At 41.0% G+C, this 21688-nt stretch overlaps 2 protein-coding genes across 4 annotated transcripts in view; one reads left to right on the forward strand and one right to left on the reverse strand.

Moving 5' to 3' along the window:
• Window positions 1–3424, forward strand: part of LOC111235273 (SH3 and PX domain-containing protein 2A-like) — a 52931-nt gene extending 49507 nt beyond the window's left edge. For all 3 annotated transcript variants that reach the window (XM_022763677.1, XM_022763678.1, XM_022763679.1), the window contains 2 exons: window positions 165–284; window positions 481–3424. In XM_022763677.1, coding sequence (XP_022619398.1) covers window positions 165–284; window positions 481–2409 — 2049 coding nt within the window. In that variant the 3' untranslated portion in view covers window positions 2410–3424. The remainder of the gene's footprint in view (window positions 1–164; window positions 285–480) is intronic.
• A 4436-nt stretch (window positions 3425–7860) lies between these two features.
• Window positions 7861–21688, reverse strand: part of LOC111235349 (E3 ubiquitin-protein ligase NEURL1-like) — a 32281-nt gene continuing 18453 nt past the window's right edge. Inside the window, exons 4-6 of the mRNA XM_022763780.1 lie at window positions 17223–17939; window positions 12357–12536; window positions 7861–11653 (exon numbers count right to left, since the gene is read on the reverse strand). Coding sequence (XP_022619501.1) covers window positions 11415–11653; window positions 12357–12536; window positions 17223–17939 — 1136 coding nt within the window. The 3' untranslated portion in view covers window positions 7861–11414. The remainder of the gene's footprint in view (window positions 11654–12356; window positions 12537–17222; window positions 17940–21688) is intronic.

The raw sequence follows: 21688 nt of genomic DNA on the forward strand, positions 1-21688 counted from the left end.
TGCTTTTTTGTCGAAAAGGTTTCCACTGAACTGTATTTTATAGGATTATCATATGTTTCTTTTAACCTGAAAACCGGTCTTAAGTACATTACTTGAGCAATTGTACTTATTTGCTTTCTGGCACAAACAAGAAGTCTAACATTGTCAATTTCCTTTCTTCCCAGGGATTTCAGTTGCCCTCCCCACCAGAGCCCCCTACAGTTGAAGCAGAGTATTACACCATTGCAGATTTCCAGTCCTGTATATCTGATGGTATCAGTTTCAATGGAGGACAGAAAGCAGAGGTAAGAGTTCTTTTTTAAAGTAAACCTCAGTGACAACACCATCTTAAACTTGGGTACCAACCATCTATCGCTTGATGTATCAATTTAGTCATCATAGCTCAGTAATAACTTTGCCTTTGACAAGAGAAATGAATCATAAACATGTTCAAAATGTCTTCATATAAAGTCTGAACCCTTTCTTGCACTTGTATTTTAGGTCATTGAGAAGAACTCAGGTGGTTGGTGGTATGTCCAGATAGGAGAGAAGGAGGGCTGGGCACCCTGCTCCTACATTGATAAACGTAAAAAGCCCAATCTGAATCGCAGAACAAGCACTCTGTGTCGCCCTAAAGTTCCACCCCCAGCTCCGCCTGTCAAAAAACAAGACTCAGTGGAGACTGCACCTCCCAGCAGCCCTGGGTCTGAAGCTCCAGAGTCTCCTGTGTCTCCTGGGAGACCAGTGTATGAAGAGCCAGAATATGATGTTCCTGCCATTGGTGATCTGGACATGGAGTCTGAGTTTGAGTTTCTGCGAGGAGAAGGTTCCTTGGTGGACACAAAGAATGAGGACACTTCCTCCGAGAAGGGATCCCATCTGTCCTCCAAGCCCTCACCTGCTTCATCACTCCACAGTGCCTCCTTCAAAATGGGTGAGTCATTTGAAGATGGCCACGAGGCAGAGGGGGAGGCGGAGGGAGAGGAAGAGTGTATCTATGAGAATGACGGCTTCCGGCCCTTCAGAGAGACCCCAGAGAGGCAGTGCAGCAGGGACTCAAATTCCTCCAAGACAAGTGTCTTGTCAGAAACTGGCAAGACTGCAAACCCAACTTCAGGTGGCTGGAGATCTGCAGGGAACAAACTCAAGATCGACTTGAATGGGAGCCCATTTTCAACCAAAGCTGAGGAAGCATCCAGTCCTAAATCTGCCTCCACTGAGTCCACCCCAGATCTGTCCAGACCTAAGAAAGACAGAGAGGAAAGCAAGGTATCCTCTCCAACCAAGTCTTCCTCTAAACTAAAGCCAGTAGTGAGGCCTAAACCACACCTCGCCAAAGCCTCCAGTGCTGAAAAGATGGACATCAGCACCTTGAGAAGACAGCTGCGGCCAACAGGGCAGTTGAAGAATGGCACCAAAACTAAAGGTGAGGACTCTGAGACAGCTTCAGTCATCTCCTCTGAGGACTCCTTCTCATCTCAGAGCACATCCGATCTCTCCTCCATCTATTCTAAAGGCAGCAGAGGAGACTCTGACCTGGAAGGCTGCAGCCTATATCGCACCACAGATCCCTATGAGAAAGTCCAAGAGTCTGAGCTCAGTTTCCCCGCTGGAGTGGAGGTAGAAGTGCTGGAGAAACAGGAGAGTGGCTGGTGGTATGTCCGCTGGGGAGATTCAGAGGGTTGGGCTCCAACTTACTACCTGGAGCCCATCAGGCAACAAGATGACATGGCAGGGTCAGAATCTGATGGCACCCCGACAAAACCTGGAAGCCTCAGCAAGTCCAACAGCCTGGAGAAGAATGAACAAAGGGTGCAAGCATTGAACAATATCAACCAAAACCTAAGGAAGGTCACCCCACCCATTCCCTCCAAGCCTCCAGGTGGTCTCTCCAAACCTACCGGCTTGTTCGGTTCACGGAAACTGAATAACACCAAACAGCAGCAGGTTGTCAGACCTCAATCTGTCTTCATATCAGCCCCAATCAGGGATGGTCCCAGTCCTGCCGGCTCTCTCAGGAGAAATGAGTCCCTCAACTCCACAGATCACCCTCGTGCCAGCCCAACAGTGCGACGCAATGCCTCCTTCGGCACGGTGCCACGCAGTCTGGTATCAAACAACATAGCACTACCCAACAGGGACATATCCGGCACCGGTAGCTCTGAATCCCTCGGCCTCAGCTCTCAGAAGAATGCCCTCCCTGTATCCACAGTGAGGCCCAAGCCCCATATCATCCATAACAACCTCAGAGAGGTGTATGTCTCCATAGCAGATTATCATGGTGATGAGGAGACCATGGGATTTCCTGAGGGGACTAGTCTGGAGGTCCTGGAAAGAAACCCAAATGGATGGTGGTACTGCAAGGTTCTGGACAATGGCAGACCAAGGAAAGGATGGGTTCCCTCAAATTACCTCGAGAAAAAGCACTAGCACTCATGTGTGGAGCTGGCAGAACTCTGAACATGCGTGTAAAGACTACTCAAACAGATGCATTTATTTTGTGAAAAAGGCTAACCCTAAGACATTAAGTAAAGATTGAAATCTTACCCGGTACCTTTGCCAAAATGAGCGGCCAGATCAAATTGTGACTTTGAAATGAAATGAGACATCTGGTAAAATGAGTCTACATGATACAGTGCCTGAGAAGTTGCATCAGAGGCAATATATTGGGACTTAGAGACACAGACAAAGAGAACACCAGAAAGAAGAAGAATGATTTAGTGCCATTCTTCAGTGGTTACCTTTAACTTGAAATAAGATGTCATTTTGTGTCCACTCCTTGAACCTTTTTCTAAGTTTATAATGTATTTTTTAAAACCTTTTTAAGCATTTAAAGCTTACTGCATGTTTGAAATGATTCATTATACTGACGATGCCTTGAGCTGTTAATTAAACCTTTCTCTCCTCCTTTCTTTACAGAAAATCTCAGTTGTTGCCAAAGCTGCTTTGTGTTAGTCTCAATTTGGTGCTGTCTGTTTGCATGTTTTTTGTAATATCTCTTTATACTGTATGTCACCTTTATGTGAAATATTTTATCCATCTAATTGTGTAATATTGTCCTAATGAAACAATTTGTGAGCATCTCTGATAATAACAGTATTTCTGCCCTTAAACCAGAAAACCATCCCTGATGATCTCCCCTGAAACTTATAGCCTTAAAATGTTTTTTGTATTAATTTCAGAGGCTAATTATCCAAAATTAACCTTCCCTCACATCTGAAAATTATATTTATTCATTACTTAAATATCATATTATTACTTTTTTGTTGTTTTTACTGATCACACTGCCTTAAACATTTCTAAGAACTGCTCCATTAATTATAACATTTTGAATTTCTGCTGGGCAGTAAATTTGACATAACTCTTAAGCTACAGTAGTACTGGGGTGCTCACTTTTGTTTTACGTTAACTGTGTGACCAGTGATGATAACTGAAGTGCCAAAAGAATGAATTAAATAAATGCACTTTTGAACAATTATTGGTACTTTCTTATTTAAATTTTACATAGTCATAGTTAGTGTTTGCCCACATATCAGGTTTGCTCCTCTGGTACAATGGTTCCCAACCTTGTCTAATGTACCCCCACAACTCTGCACATCTATCATCATGATATAAATCTCATCTAGGTTCACTATAAATACAATTCAATTAATATTTTATGTTTGGTATCATTTTAGAGGATACAGTCTTGGCTTTTATTCAACCCAATTTGTGAGTCTGCGTGACAAAAACATTCACTTGAGCTTTTGTAAATCTGCTTACATACATTTTTCTACAATTTCTGTGATATAGTGATCATTGTACACACAATGATACACATCACATATCAAATTCAGCACACATCACCTTAAAAGCATACACATGTCCATGCACATTAAATAAATCTGCAGTTAACAAAATTTTCCCGGTTGATTATGAGTTAAAGATGCTGACTCTGTAATTGCAATGGCCCCAGTTGTTGCCCTTCTCATTTTCTGTCACCTCTACTGTCTGCCAACATAACAAAAGGCAAAGGGGCCACTAAAAAACTTTAACATTTGAAATAGAAAAAGAACATTTTTTCTTTTGACATTTTCTTGTTCTGTTAGTAGGGAGGAAGTCACATAATTGCCTCAGTGTTTTTTACTAGCCTATTTGATAAAACCAATAGTTATTGCATATCATGTAACCCTAGATCCAAAATATAACACAAAGATGAAAACTAAAGATGAAATAATGGATTGTATTTTTATATTGGCACACTTGTAGAAATGATTATTTCAACAACACTAAACCAAAATCAGCCTAATTTCATCATTGTTGTAAGAGTATTTTTAATGCTACACGTGGTATATTGTTTGGCAGTCACCATACTGTTAATGAAAGTTATGTGAGAAGGGGGTAAGTATCTCCTGAATTACTTGCAAATTAATGTGGTGTATAATAAACAATATAATTATAATGTAATGTATCAAAGGCCATAACCACTGCTAATGTTATGCCTCTTAATTGTATTGCAGACGTGGGGGACTAGAATGACATACTTAGATCAAATCAGAATTACCCACAAATTTGAGGATTTGAGACTTGAGATGTAAATGTTAATTTAAAAAAAAAATACTAACATTTGGATTGCAAGTGGAAAGAGAACATAGCACAATGTAAGTTCTAAGTATTGTAATAACTAGAATGGCACTCAGTAGAGTACATACCTCCAAGGCCAAACACATTAAGGAAAGTGCGTTTTTTGGCTGAAAAAGCCCATCACAAATAAAGAGATAAGACCAGAGCAATGGCGGACTGGCCATGAAGACTATTCACTTAAATCCCGGTCAAAACATCCATAAAGTTCAGGTAAACTTTTTACCGGCTTAGCTAGTGTCTTTCCTGTCCGGACCCAGCGGATAAGTCTCAGGCTAAATTTTTTCCCATTCCATCCGTGGAGCCAAGTCTGGGTTCTCCAAGATGGAGAGTCCCATAAGCTGCTAAAGGGCTCCAGCTTAACTCGGAACTACCTTTTCTTCTCCTCAATGTGTAAGTACACATTACAACATAATGTTATGTCTGTTTTCATTAGTGACCGTCTGCAGAATGCACGATGACCTGCTAGCTAACTTGCTGTTATCCTTATTTGAATTTGTTTGGCAAATGTTTTTTTGTGGCTAGCTGGCTTACTGCAGTCGCGGCAATGCTAGCATGCTCTAATGGTTGTGGACGATTGTGTTTGTGTTGGCTCTGGTGTACACGCGCTAACTTTGTTCAGTTGTGCTTCTTGTTATGTTCACTGTCCGCGTTCATTGGGCTTCGTAACACCTTGCTGACTGAAAACGTGAAGGGAGGGGGACGGGGGTTGCGGCCGTCAAAGTATTTGTGTTGGTCTGAGATACTGGTGGTGTAGTGCGACATCTAGTTTCACTGACGATAGTTTACAGAACCTTCAAGTCTTCAGACTTTCTCACATCTCTGTTGTCTTGCATTAAAAGCTTTCTGCTTTGGAAAAAGTAAAACATCTCAATATTGAATGTGTTTATGTTTAGTATAAACCCTATCTGTGTATATACAATACAATTGAAGTGTTTGACCAGCTTGATGCTGTTATTCAAATAAATTAGATCACACTTGGTTGCCTGACATCCCTTTCATTTCTTAACCATAGCTTTGAGCCAGGTCGTGGTGCAATTCAACTCCGAGAGTTTCTGCTTTGGGAGAACTTGCACATTTGACTTTGGTTTAGATGGCTTTCATTCTGTGGTTACTGGGCTGCTTAATTTAGCATCAACTGACAAAGCAAAAGTTTAACTTACCAGTGTGGAGTTGTCTTGTAATAGTGTCGCCATCAGCTATAATCAGAGAAACACCAAATCAAAACACTGATGCAGTTTTCCAGTGTCAGACACTGCATATTGCTGATATATTGGATTTGGTGCCTGAAATATAATAAGATCTACAGCCCACAGGAATTGAATCTGAAATATGTCCATCCCACTGTCAGTTTCCTCTATTGGGATCTCTACACTCATACTCCACTCACTGGCTTGAAACTAAGTTATGAGTGTTTGTTGGTCATCTTTATACTGTAACATGTTTGGCTACTGAGTGTGTGTCATTGTGTCTGCATTTCCTTGATTGTTGTACTCATGTGGAGAGGAGGCTATGAGTTTATTTATGCTTGCAAATAGTACATTATTGATGTAAGAAATAGGAAAAAAGAAATGCAAGATGTGCAGGTGAGGTAAAGACACCCCAGCTCAAATATGCTCAAATATGGAAGTTGTGTACATCAGTCAAAAGTTGTTGTATTGTATTGTATTGTGTAAATCAAAACTCAAAATGTAAACATTTAGTGTGGAGGTTCATTCTTGACTTTAGAAATAGTAGTTTTAAAGCTGTGCAAACTGATGAAGACTGTAAGATGTGATTTAAAGCTCTGAAAAAAACTACAGTAGGAAGTAGATTTTGCATATTTTGCCAAAATGATTTATGTTATTGTGAGAAAAAAAAGTCTGAACGTTTCTGTGCATTTTCTTTCAATATATTTTTTAAACATTTCAACATTTTGTAATGTCTAAATCTTCACATTGCTGATGGTGTTGTTGCTGAGGGGTTTTCTGTGCTGTGCACAAGGTGTTGTTGCGGTTTCTGGCCACTGGAGGGCAGCAGCACTCAGCATCTAGGTGCAGATCGGACACAGCATCACAGTCACCTTCACCTCTGTCTTCATCAATACTGTAATTAGATAGTGTAGGGGTGAATTACTCAATTGATACTTTAGACTATCAACAAAGTTGCTCTTTTTGATATAACTGCACGTCTCCTCACAGTCTGTCCCTCGACACTGCAAATCTGACTGAGGAAAAGATTTTACATCACTCTGAACACCAAAAGCTTAAAGCCTTAACTACAAGAGAGGAAGAAACACAAACTCAGACTGTCTGATGTCCCGTTAAAATTCAGAATCAATAGTGTAAAGCTTTTTTGGAATACAAATTTGATACTTAATAGATGATGTGCGTGTTTGACCAAACAGCTGTCTAGAGGCGATACCGCAACACAGCTCAAACAAGTCTACCAAGCCCTTAAGCCTTCAGGAGGCCAGCAGCGAGGTTCACTGAGAGGTCTGAGTGGAAAGTCTGTGTGTACACAGACACCAGTGAGATATACTGTATTCATGTCACTTTCACAGACACTGCCTGTGTATTTCCCTCTCACCTCTGAGAACACTTGGCCATGAATGGCAGCCACCGCTGCCTGTTTCATGTCCGGACGTCATGGGTTGTATTGGTGCCTATTGGAGTGCAGCATAAAACAGTGCTGCATTAGAGCCAGGCCCGCGGGGTAGTAAATAACAGATGATGTTCACTCTGGCCAGGTCTACATACCACAACTCTAAACAGTTTCTCTCTGAGTTATAGCTGTTTACTAAAAGCCCTTGCCTTTGTTATTCATATAGTATATGGCAGGATGTTAGTCAAGTATACTACTGTGGAGAGTGATTGTGTTGGGTGTTAGGCATCTGAGAGATGGCTGCCTTTTTGTTCTCTAACTGTTGTTCAATTTGAATTTTCTTGCGTTAAGAGGTTAATCCATCATCAAATAATGTACGTTTTGGGAAAAGGTAATGGCACTAATGCTCTCTCGTATGGCATCTTCTGTGCCAGATTGACTTCAGTTTCCTGCTGTGCATAAAACATAATAAGAAATGGAAATGGCCAGTTCTAAGTTTGTTGCAATCTGAGTTGAATGCCTGAACCTAAGTAGACAGGCTCTCCTGTAGACACGAAGAAGAGCTGGATGGGCTCAATTTTTTTTTCCATGTAATTAATAAGAAATAAAAGCAGGTACAAAGCCAGTGATTCAGACTTAAACTTTATTTAACAAACTGAACATAATTAGCAAATTCAGAAACCATTTTTTTATTTTATTTTATTTTTTTTTAACGTCAAATAGAAATCCCAAGTCCAGGAAACCAAAGTTATGAGCTGATTTTCTTGTCCAAAGTGCACAATGCCCACCTTCACTTACTTGCTGGTTTTGTTTTGTTTGGACTGCAAATATTTGGTCACATTTGAAAAACAGGCTGTCAGAATTATGACCATATGGGGAACTACGCACGCCTGCTTCACTACAACACAAAGTCAAGATAGAATTTAAATATGCACAACATAATTTTACCAACTAATAAGTAACCAACGGCAATTTTACACATTTCATTCCCTTCTAATACCATATTTCAGTATATGACATTAAAGTAGATGTTTGACATTTTGGGAAATATGCTTATTTAAGAGTTAGATGAATAGACTGATACCACTCTCACCTTTGTGAGTGACTTTAGCTAGCAGGTGGTTAGCTTAGCATAAAGACTGGAAACAGGGGATACAACTATACTCTGTTCAGAGTTAACAAAATTCACCAGGGACAAAGAGTTATGTAGCAACATAATCATTCATTTGGAGTTGTGTTTCTATAAGCTCTGTGTTTGGTCTGGTTCAGCTGTTCGGTAACTGTGTGTGTCTGCTGTTTGGTGCTTAGCCGGTAGTGTACAATGGGTTTTCAGAGCATTTTCGCTGAAAGCGGCTGCCTGCTGTGACGACATGATGAGAGCAGTGAGAGTGAACCGAAACAGTAAAGTTGAAGTCTGGACGGCTAAACAATCAGCTAAAACTCACAATATAACTCTGTGAAGCTGAAGGGAGCTGCAGTTTCAGGTGAGAACTCTGTGGGTTCATATATACAAGCAACACCTTTCGCATTGTCACATTGTCATTGGATATACTGTGATTATAAAACTATAATTATATTACTGTAAAAGTAAGCTAGTATGCAATGTTAAATCTAATGCACTTTAAGTATAATAAGTAAAAACGGCTCGCTCGGAAAAATGTCCCATACACGTTATTATAATGTTAACTATTCCTGATGTATTGGTGTGTCAGTAGCATTTCAAAGCTGTAGCACGGTCACAGATGACCTCATTTCAATCAGTTTATTCTGTTAGCTGCTTTATTCTATAACAATACATCACATTTTATAAGCCAATTATGTTTTGTGTGTAAAATCTTACTTTGCAAAGTAACTAATAACTACAGCTTTCAGATAACCTTTAGTGCAGTAAAAAGAATGTTTCCCTCTGAAATATAGATGAGTATTAGTATAACATCAGGCTCTATAATTTGAGTAAATGTACTTTGTTACATTCCACCACTGGAGAGTGGTATTGATCTTCTTGTCTAATTCTTTGCCGCAAAGTGAATGAGCGTATTTCCCAAAACATCATCCACACTACTCCTTCAAGTGAAAATCAGCTGTCACAACCACTGAGTCTTTCATGAGAATAAAGTTTTCTATAATCTTTGACTATGTAACGATGAAATACTCTTACATTTTGGACACTATAGCCATACATATAAAATAAACAGTGATATTTTTTTATAGTAGCACTGACAAAATAAATAATCCTCCTAATGTACAGTTAATATTACACTCATCAATACCATTTTTCTATCAAAAATGTTTCACAATATTTCATTTCCTCTGGGTCATATTTGGTCAGGAAGAAAACAGGTAGAAATGTAAAGGCTGGGCGTCTCTAAAGCACAACAAAATTCCAGTATTATGCAATGCAGTGACAGAGGGGACAAGGCGATATTTAAACATTTCATCTTAGGCAGTGAATAAATTCGCACACTGATGTTAAACGCACTGAAATGTTTGCTTCAAAGTCAAACACAACAGCTTTGTATTGGTAGGTTGTGTGGTTACACCTGCTCACATCAGAGACATCACACTCGTGTAAGAGTGACTTTAAGATGAATATGAACCTCAGTATTCCTCTTGGTTTTTTTTTGGTTTTTTTTTTAGAGAGAGGAGCCTAACATACCAGAGTGTGTCCAGACTTCTGTTTTTAAAGGCACACAAGAAAAACTTAACTGTGACGCAAACCTTTTACAACATAACTGCTAGTTTTCCCTCCACAGCTGCGAGATGACAAGCTTCAAAACTTTGAAAAAAAAAAAAAAATCAGCACTTACCACTTTACAGATTACTGAGTGATGTTTCAGCAAGGCCAAAATAACACCTGAAAATAGCTTGTATTTCTTAACAATTCAAAGCAGTACATAATGCATGAGATTAGTCAAGTGAAAATGTCCTTGGAGTTTGCTTTTACAGACGGAGAGCAGCACTCAGAAACTGATATGCAAATGTAATTCTCACAATGTCCCACAATAACAAGCTACATCCTTGTCACTAACTGCACACGTGTGAATTTCTTTCCACTTGAAGACACAGTGCACTGAAATACATCATCAGTGAAAGCGAGTATTCATGTTTTACTTTAATGTACATAATGAAAGAGGAGTGCGTAACCTGAAGTAAGCAAAGCCATCTGTAACTTAGTGTTTCATGGGTTTCTTGCATCCTTATGTGCTCTTTCAACATTTTAAAAATACTTCACTGCCCACCAATGTTTATTTAGATGACTTGTCCAATTGCAGCATCCGGCAGGCTTACTGAGCAGCACTAGGTGGCGGGGGACGGCTGCCAAGAAGCAGGACATGTAATCCATGCAAGTCCCGCATTTTACAGGCTTTTATACAAACTTCTTATGTATGTGGTTTGCCTGAGTGAGCAAACCCTCTTCGTGGCATTGAAACGATGTGCAGACACACAGCGCATGTGCCCCTGTCTACATCCCACACTTACAACATTCTCTCTCTCCTCCCTCGCTTCCCTCCTCACTGATTTACATCCTCATTTCACCGCAAGCGTGACCTTCTATGGTGACAACGTTCACACTTTTTTACCCTTCGCACAATCTCGCCTTGCCTGAAGTTCACAGAAGCACAGCAGGTCGTGAAATATCCAACAAAACACTTCATTTATTATACAACTGAGATAAGGATTACTTTACCCTTTAGGTTTAGGCATTTCATTGTGTTTTATTGCATGAGGAGCATTTTCTACTCATTCAAAAATGGCTTATTTTAGAAATGCTGCAACATTTTCTCTCTCTGTCTTTCTACTCATTTCTTACTGGTATCTACCGTATAGCCCGCAGAATGAAGGGTTACTCTGCATGAAGTCTGACAGATGCCTCTTCAGATTACTCTTTCTCCTCAACAGATGCACAAATCACTGGACAATAGTAGGTCAAGGTCCAATCTGCTGTTCCTGTTGATCAACACTGTATTTTTTGATGGTTTCTGATGAATCTCATTGCTGGGTCTTCACAGGAAAGGACCACTGTGAGCCTTCCAATGATGAGCATTAGACACAACATGGATAAAATGTTATAATGATGGAGTTTAAAGTCCTGCTGTAGAGTACCTGAGCCAGATTGCACACACAAACAAGTGGGGCTTTCACTTGTGCTGTGTCCATCTTAACAAAGTCTTTACATGGCTTCGACAACCTTGAGCTGAGCCTGATGATGCGACACGGTGTTTAACACGAGCCTACGTGCTCCTGTACGTCTTGATGATATCTTTGATTGTCCTCCTACAGATGGGGCAGCAAGCATTGGCCATCTTCTTGAGTTTGAGGCCGCAGGCGTAGCAGAGACACATGTGTCCACAGGCGTAGAGGACCGTGTCCACCACGTTCTCGTAGCAAATGGTGCATTCGTCACTCCACGAGCAGGATGGGAAGGTAGGGGACTCTGGATGGCTGGAGAATGGAGAGCTCGGGGTTGTACCTGAGGTGATGAGAGAAAAGACTTAAGGGATGTGTGACTGAGTGTGAGAGAGAAAACAAAAAGAAACATTGCCAAAAGATGGAGGGAACCCTCAGGGTAGTTCAGGCAGACAACACACTCTGACAGGCTCTGTTCGCTGCAGCATATGTCCAACGCACCTTTTTATTTAAGCTCTCAATACCCTGCCCACTGTTTTTCTCTACTCATGAAGCGTCAGGACAACTTTATGGAGGAATAATTGTGTCTGTGTTGCAATTCTTGCTCCTTCTGCCGCCATTATCTGCCAGGAGTTGTCCTGTCATGCTGTCTGCAGCTTGGGACTGCAGTGATGTTGGGTATAACTGCTTCACATCACTGAGGTAAATATTTGCTTCATGTTTGCTTCGAACATGCATATCGTGAGTCGATGTCTTGGTGCTGTTTAGCCAGTGTTTGTATGCTGCTGGCTGTTTTATTGCTCTCCTGCATGTCTACGTCTTAATCAGTTTCATAAACAAAAAAAAACGATAAACACAAAAGAAAAAAATCACAACAATCTGGACACGGAATACATGCACATACATGCATATGTAAATACTTCATTTGTGAGGATGATCTGGTTTTTCTCAAAATTAAAATTTGGCAAATCTTCCACTTCAAGTGAGGAAAGATGGAGAATGAAGAAAGAAAAGAGAAAGGGATAAATTGGACCATATGTACAAACCTGTGGAGGAAGAAAAGACCGTGTGGTAGTTGGAGTTGAGGCTTGAATTGAGGTTGATGTTCAAGGGCGTGCTGAGGTTGGGCTCTGAGTTGCCGCTGCAAAGCATTGTGGGGGTGTTGGGTGTACAGGATGGGGAGCCGGGAACCGACGGGCCTCGGAGGTCTGGGTGAAGAGATGAACCTGACGGTACAGAAGAGACATCTGGGTCACACCAAAGATTCAAGGCATACAGATAATCAATGAAAGTAAAAGGAGTCAAATATTTCCATCATTCACACTGTGCATCTCTGAGATGTTAGTAGTCAGAGCTGGTAATTAGTAAATGGAGGAGAGTGGATGTCTTGTTGCATCTCTCTCACTGTCTCTGTCACTCACACACACTCACACTCACACACACACACACACACACACACACACACACACACACACACACACACACACACACACACACACACACACACACATTAAATCTGTTCTATCACCAAGCAGATGACTTGTGAGTCCACAGTGTCTGCATGTGGGTGGGTGTGAGTGAGTCAAGAGCCTATGAGTTGGTGTAGTCTCGTCAGAGACACCAGGCACCCCCACCCTCTCCTCCCTCCTCCTTCATGAGCCCATGATCCCTCTGGGTAGGGTACAAAACGCTTCCACAGACTATCTGTTGTCTGTCCCGTATGATCTGTCCCGAGCTGCACCACCGGCTTTGGCATCAGTTCACATATTGGTATCTCATGTCTCCTAACAGATGAGAATACTGACCCTGATTCCATGGACAAATTCTGATCTAGTTTGCCTGGCAGGCACACTGCATTGTTGTTTAAACATTGTCCTTCAACTGACCATGGCAGAAATATTTCAACACTGTCAGGCTGGCCATTTGCTTAGCACTGACATCCTTCTGTGTGTCAAATTATCTAATATTGGTAGGTCACATCCTATCCCAGAATTGTCTTATCCAAATTTTCCTAAAATGAATGTGAAGTGGAGAAACGGCAAAAAAAAAGAACCAAAAATGGTGAGAAATTACAGAGAAAAAAATTTAAATTGAAGCGTAAAAAACAAAAACACACATTTATGTGGTCTGTTGTTAACACAAAAATGTATACAGTTTAGTTGCATAACTCTAGCTACGTGCTCTGATCCATCGCTCCGTACTGATGCCTTCTCCCTGGTCCACTTCAACCACTGCAGTCTCAGTTTCAGCCTACATAAACAAACCATAGTAGCTTTTTAGTCATGCAACAGCCAGTTTCCTGCTAAAAAAAAATCAACAGTTGTAGCAAAGTCTGCATGAGCACAGGACTTCTGAATAAACATCTCCAGATTTAGTGAGAGTCATCTATTTGTTGATTCTGTATACATCCTACAGTATGCATACAGTAGCATTTATACACCCTTCCGTTACCCACTTAACACGACCTATGTGGCAGCCCGGCTGTTAGCAAATGTCTCGGTCAACTCTAATAAGGCAGAATGGATAACCTTCATGTCTATTCATGTACCCTATCATCAAGGGTACCTTTCATCTTCCCATGTATTATGAATTTACTGCTGCCTGTGCCACCAGGAATGAGTATGTGAATGTCTTTTGCTATGCAGGCAGCACAGGGGACTTATTTGTGGTGGAGAATGTGTATGGTGGCTTTCAACACTTGCTTATCAAACCTAGAGAATTCTGTCGCGGCCCATCAGGCTATTTCATTTTCTGTTGGTGTCTGAATCAGGTTTTTAAACCTGCATCAGCTGATTTATTTATTTTTTCTCTTTTGGCCACTTGTGGGTAATGGAAACAAGCTGTAAACACAACACGGAAATAATATCACCTTCTAAGTTGATATGGTGAACTTGCAAGCAAACAACTATTTATTTACACATCCAGCACATCCACCTGGTAAATCTAAGTTTGATATTCGCTCTCCTTTTAGCTCTGTTTTTAGCTCCTGGCTCTTTAGCAACCAGCTAGTTCCTAACTTTGTCTGCCTATTGGTGCGTGGTAAGTGTAATTTCCACTGGGATGGAGAGAGAGAGAAGGGGGCGGGGAACCCTTTTGTTGGTTCAGGTTGATTTTCTTACTGAAGTCTCTTTTACTGACCTGCTACCAGAATCCAGATGAGAGAACATCTGAGTTAATAAAAATGTTGATATAATCATCTGTGGTCTTCAGTGATTATCATGTGGTCAAAGCAATGAGCTCAAGTTGCAGCAGCATGTGGTGCAGTGATGCCACTGGTCTTGCCTCTCAGACTGCTGGCATTACTTAGGGCCGAAAAAAACAACATTGTCCTAAAAACCCACTATAAATAGATATCAGTCAAAAATACAGCACAGTGCTCTTTGTAGCAAAGATGCACATACAACAATAACTTATCAGAAAGTACAAGGAAAGATTTAAGTAGGGTTACAATACAGAAGTTTCTATTTTTTATTATACTACCATGATTAGGGACAGTGTGATAACCAGTTTTATTATAATTTGTTATTTGCTTGATTGTTTGTTTTGAGCTTTTTCACAGAAAACAGCTTCCTGATGCGGCTGAAAATGACACTGAAAACGATGACCCTGAACCAAAACATTAAACTGTAGACCATAAATTCAAAACAATGAGCCAAATGATGCTAGAATGCGTCGTAGAGCTGTGGGTTGTCAATAAGAGTGACCCCTTTCCCATACTCTTAATCATTTGATCGATTGTTAATATGAAAACATTGATTATAGCAGCTTTAAGTTTACAGCTGAGCACATGCAGAAACATATGTAAACCCAGAGCAGGACACCTGTAATGAGGACATAATGTGAGCCGTTATTGATTCTGAGTATCGTAGATGAAATGATAAAATCTTCATTTCTAATATAACACGGATAAAATGAACACGTGAGAGTAGCAGACTTCCATCTGTTCCACTTCACAGGCTCGACAACACCCCGCCATGACAAACTGTCACTTGCCTCAGTGGCTAGATGTTTCCATGGCAACTCATGGCGTGCGGCTGCAGCGAGTGGGTGAGCAGAGACGTCACAAATGCACTCCCCACAGCTGGAGTGGGTAATGAGTCGAAGAACGCTCAAACCCCAAAGAATCGGGGGGTGGGGGGTGGGGGGTGGTGTGAGGTGCACGAGGAAAAGAGGACATACAGAGACGATTGGAGGACCACTGTTATGGGAATGTGCTGTGGGTGGAAAACCCAGCATCTCAAACCTCCGTGCAATTACATTTTAATAATGCATATGGAGGGCATCATGAGGAGCTATCATGGGCCCCCCTCCTGATACATAATGCTGGCTGCTGGGAGCCCACGCAGGACAGAAATAACCTCCTCAGCCCTGGTCTGACTGACTACATGAAAGAGAGGAGAGGAGGAACTGTAATCCAGAAATGAATCATGAGAAAGAATTAGGGGAATCAACAAATTCTAAGAAAACCAGTGAATTCTAACCATCTGTGAAGTTTCTCAGAAAACTCTACCTCTAATTATGAATTTCCAGTGAAAAGAACTATAACCTGCTTTGACAGAATCATTATCAACTTAACCAGAATGCAACACTGCTGGATGAGGATGTTTTTCAGAGAATTAAGAAGAGCGTCTTTAGCTGCAGCGACTGTAAACAAATCAAAAGCACTCACACTTGTGCTTGCTGCACTGTATATTTCAGTCACATCATAATATGCAATGTCCAAGCAACACTTCAGCTATTTCTTATGAAAAATTGAGAATTTAAAATCCTTTAAGTGCAGGACTCTTAAACCTCAACAAGTCATACTAAATATTTGAAACATAAATTGGATTTGAGCAAATTTTAGTGAAGCTCATTTACCTCTTCGCTGAATATGTGTGCAGGATGTCAAATGTTCTTGACTCGTGATATCAGGGACTTCATTTTCTCTCCTAAACTGTCTTTTGAAATTCTCCAAATTTAAGTGAAAATTGCCACAACATACTGTAAATACTGCAGCCACAAAGAACATGTCCTGAAGATCTTCACTGCAGGACAAACCAGAAAACTGTTTCTCCACACATTGTCAACATATTTTCAGCATGTTTATGTTTTTCAAACTAAAATGCGCATCTGGTCCCACATCAGTCTCAACACTGCACATGATTAACGTCAGGGTACTTTCAGTTAATGTATCATTGTGTGAAAACCTGCTGGTATCTACCCGAGCTGACAGAAATCCTGTTCAACTGAAGGTACAAAGTTAACATTCATGTGCAAACTGTGGGAGTAGAATGTAAATTCCTAAGAGATATATGAGTTGATAAAAAGTCAAGAGAGCAGCCCAGACAGCAAAGGAGGGGGAAACTATTTCATGACTCGGCTGAGTGGGAAGTCATCCTCCATAGGTCACTGAAGGATCAGAGACTGGATTACATTCTGAATGGAAAATTACTAATGACGTCCTGTGAAGATCTGTGAAACATGTTCAATTCCTGGAACCATGGTTTAATTAAATATTTGAACTAATGCTAAAACTAACGCTAATAAGAAACTGTTGGTCTGTGAAGGTACATTTTATTTTTGCTTAGATGAAATATGGGATTTCTTTACCTTAAATAGATGAAAGTATAATGTAACAGTATAGAGTTAGAGGTTAGATGTCCCAGTCGCCTTACTGCAAGCAATGATCTGAATAGGAATATGAAGGCACTGGAAATGAATGAAACTCAGCAATTATGTTTGAGGACAAGTTGTTTTCTGAGGGAATAATAACAGTCCCTTATTGTGAAAGTCTCCTTTTTTCTTGAACTGTCAAATTTAAAAAGATTTTGTTTTATATTCCCAAACATATTTAAGATTATATAGCTGTTTTTAGGCAGCTGACAGACATTTGTAAGATACTGTATGTAGCAAAGATCACGTGAACATACCTAAAATCCTGAGTTGTGTGATGGTGCCGTGCAGACCGTAGAACATCCAGAGTGGCCTGGAGTTATCGACACACAGCTGCATCCCTGCACTGATGCCATTATGGCTCATCATGACCTCCCCATCTGAGTTCACCACAAAGCCCAAGATATCCCCACTGTGGAGTGGCACCGCCAGCCGACACATGGCCCAGAATTCCTTGCGGTCAACCAGGGACTCTGGGTTGGATGGGAGGTCACTGGGCCTCAGGGTGGTGGGGTCACATGATGTCACACCATAAGAAAGAGAACCAGGCCGCGTGACACCTGCCTTCACCTTGACAAACACAGTCTCTGAGCAGCGCATCGGCCGGCTGGTGAACACCAGGGTCCTCTCGTCACCACGGTGATCCAGCCGTGCAACCGTGTGCTTATCCAGCACAGTTACATGGATGCCGTGCATCGAGTGGAAGTGTAGATCAGTGTCCAAATGGCTGGGCAGCAGCGAACACTGCTGTGAGTTTTGAGAGTTTTGGGGCACATGGCAGGAGTTGGAGCTCAAGGGTTGTAGCCGTTCCTCTTCCTCATCATCTTCCTCCAGATGCATCTCCTGCTGCTGCAGGCTTAGGTCACACAGGCTGATGGAAAGGCGAGGGTCATCGCCATTTCGCTGAATAGAGGCCTGGTGGGCGGCTGCAAAAGAACGAGGACGCAGGCAGTCCAGTGGGACCATCTCACTGTCTGTGGAAAAAAACAAAAAAAACAACACAGGAATGTTACGTAATCACTTGTTTGTGGTGTTTTGAAATAGAGAATTCAATCTGAACTAACACACAATGCCTTTTTTCCTCTTTTCTTTGGATAACATCATAACTTTGTTTGGACGGTGAATAATGCGGTTACATTTAAAGTACTTGAAAGTGGGGAGGAAGTGTCCGGAGAACCAAAATTAATTCATACACCCACTTAGTATCCTGCGTATTCCCATGTACAACACTGGTTTGTTTTATATTCACTGTCTGCAAGGTGTTCATTCATCATACCTGCCACTGTAAACAAATGGTGGCTTCTGGCTTCTCCGCTTTATAACATATTCATTCTAATACACTCTCTGCACTAAGGCTTGTAGTTCAGCATTATGGACAAATATGTCAGTGTTGTGTGTGTATGTTTAGAAAACACATCAGGACTTTAAGTGGGGGGCATACCGTAGCTGCAGGCCAGTGGTGACATTACAGCTTTATGTAACACTGAAGAGATAAGAGATGCATATGAAGCCACTGGAAGCCAGTAAAACTCAGCTGTGTTTGAGCCTCTCTCTGTCTTTAGCTCAGAGTCCTGTCATAATAAGCCACATTTTCTTACTTATCGCACTACTCTTATCTTCACTTTCATGGACAGTTACGAAAAGTGAGAGCCTATGGTGTGAAAATGCAGACATTTTCCTTGGCTATTATATTCAAAGATTGGATTTTCCAAAAGGCTACTCTTTAACGACAGCACACAGTGGGTTTCAAATAGCTGTAATGAGCCGCCACGAGTCATAGGTGTTTACATAACACAGTGTCTCAGCAGCAGTGACTTAATGTACTGTATTCTACCTCTGTCCACTGTTAACATGTTCAATTATGTGTTTGGATGCTAAAAGCAGCTTTTTTTTCTGATCATTGAACGGGAAAGGCATTCTAAAAACTGTATCACATGTCTGCTAATGCTGTGTAGCCCCCTTCCCCCCTTACAAATAGCTCTTCCTATGCTAATTCTGCTCACTGTAAAATAGAAGGCACATGGGAAAACCATTTCAAAAATGAAAACAAGAAAGAGAGCGTGCCTTTCCATGCACACAGTCGGTACAAATGGATCTGCATCGTGGCACGCTTAGGGGACACACTGCCAAATTTAACACAGCCCTCTAACACGGGCTAAAATTAGCCTGATTGGACATTTGAGGAGAGCGGGGAGGGACAGGCCGAAGGATGAGTGACATGATGGCTGAGTTTTGTGGCTCTTAGCCTCTATCCGCTTTGGGCTTCCCCTAAGGGAAGTGGATGGAGGAGGAGGAGAGGATGTAAAATAGGGTGGGGTGGACACTTGAGAGAAAGGGCATACCTCACCAGCTCCTCTTTATCACACAAAGACAGCACATCTCCGGCCAGTCACTGATAAACTGCTTGAACTTAATTACTTCCTCAGTCAAGAGTGTCCACAACCAAGTATGAGACTCTTATTATTAGCAGCCTTATCATCTTGAAGGCAAAGTTAGCCGACTTTGGGACACGAGAGATAATTTCTATTCCTGCTATTATGGCTTCCTGCCGTTCACAGTTTCTGTTTTTGAGAGTGGCGCAGCAGTCAAAACAAGCTGTGAAGAGAATAGTAACATTACAAGGAAGTTCCTATCTTTTGTGGGGGGAAAAAAAGGCATACAAGAGATAAAAGAAGACAAAACCATGAAAGTTAAAGACGTGAGCCAAATAAATATGTATGACCTCTTCCTGAGTTTGGTCTCAAAGGATTCTGGGATAGAATTTCACACATAAAACATCTACCAAATATGAAAAAAAGCATTGAGTCACTGAGATTACACAGCTTGAAATTACCCCTGTGCGTGCATGCACAGAGGTAAAGAACTGTTCTCACAACAAACACACAGCAGGGACATGACTCCAACAGTCCTGTTCAACCTGTTCACACTTTCTGTATCATTCAAAACAGGGATTCCCAAACAGGGTGCCAGTGCCCCCGGGGGCTGCTGGGTGGGGAGTTGGGGGTTATGTGAGAAGATTGTGACTAATTTAAAAAAAAAAGAAAAAGAAAAAGAAAATTACAGTTTGATTATAAAACATCCAGGTGCAGATTCAGCTATAACACAACACCACAGGTTGTGATTAAAACTGTGTTAGCAAGTGAGCACAGAAGTTGAAACAGTTATCTAAACATGAAGGGTGTAGTTGAAGGAGCTAAAAGTAATGGAGAAATGGTGGAAATCTGTGACTCCAAGTTGCGCAAAAAAGAAAAAGAAAATTACAGTTTGATTATAAAACATCCAGGTGCAGATTCAGCTATAACACAACACCACAGGTTGTGATTAAAACTGTGTTAGCAAGTGAGCACAGAAGTTGAAACAGTTATCTAAACATGAAGGGTGTAGTTGAAGGAGCTAAAAGTAATGGAGAAATGGTGGAAATCTGTGACTCCAAGTTGCGCAAATGAAAACATAATAAAACCAACACAAACACTGACAATTCAATTGTATGAAAAAATATTGCAATTACATCCACTTCAGTATTATAAATAATTAACTCTACTGATTGACTGGGCTGTGGGGGGTTTGGAACCACAAACTTGACAGCAAATAATCTTCTTATCTTTTTGCAGAAATCTTCCAAACTCCTCACTCATTAAAATGTCACTCACACACAGACAGGTGCAGTTTCGCCTTTTGTTCTGAATTATGTTGGAAAATTAAGTGTAATGCCCATTGAACATTCTTTTTTGAGTCTGAACATTTGGTGACGCTCCAGCTGTTTTACAAACGCATGCACTGAAAATAGCAGTGATTATATTCTCCTTTAAAATCTTAAACTTCCAAGTCCTTGAGGCTTTTGAATAACAAGGCAAAGTCTGAATAACTTTTTTTCAGGCGCGTAAACAATACAGACGTGATTAACTGCATGGCTGAAACTCCCCTAGTAAAATTAAGTGGTCTTTGAACAGCTCCAGAGACTCAATCTCAAGAGAAAAGCTCTATTTAAATAGAGGAACACATACCAGACTGACACTGTTCAGCAGGGTCAATGGATGGCCTCTTGGCTTTACTTTGGCTTTTTAGTAAACATTACAGCTGTGAGAAAAAAAGAAATCAGAAATCAGACTCGCTCAACTGTTGCTGAACATTAGGGAGGAATTTCTTGGCTTAGGGGAAGAACACACCCATGCCAAAACATACACCTGCAGAAAAAAAAGTACTGTACTTCAAGTACAGCTTCAGGTTTACCTATTCAAACAAGTTGCAATGTTCAGAAACACTTCACACAATCTGGAAAAACCAGTTCTGGAAAGTAAACATCATATTGGCAAAGGAGGATGTCAAGGATGTCACTGTGAACACAAGCCACAATGACAACTAATCTATTGCGGTTAAAAAGCCGTTAATAAAAATGCGCTGCCGAAAGAAACAGCCTGGCTCCACCTCGTCTTGAACTACATTTCAGAGAGGCCTGAGAGTATTACAGTACAAAGTTTTTGATCTAAATCATTCAATTCAACTCAGGATTTTTATGTATCTTATGCCTTTTTTAGTCTTGTAAAACTCTCAGTCAGACAATGGCATGGTACGGAATAGACAAAGAAGGGTTCACTTTATTCCTTGGCCTGGTGGAACAGGATTAGGAGGCTTTTGGGGGTTTTACTAAGGCTACAACCTCTATACAAGGTTAGCTGCACCAATAGTGTGTGTGCGTGTGTATATGTGTGTGTTTGGGGATTTG

This window comes from Seriola dumerili, unplaced genomic scaffold, assembly GCF_002260705.1.
Source record: "Seriola dumerili isolate Sdu_G_001 unplaced genomic scaffold, Sdu_1.0 BDQW01000478.1, whole genome shotgun sequence".
Classification (NCBI taxonomy): Eukaryota; Metazoa; Chordata; class Actinopteri; order Carangiformes; family Carangidae; genus Seriola; species Seriola dumerili.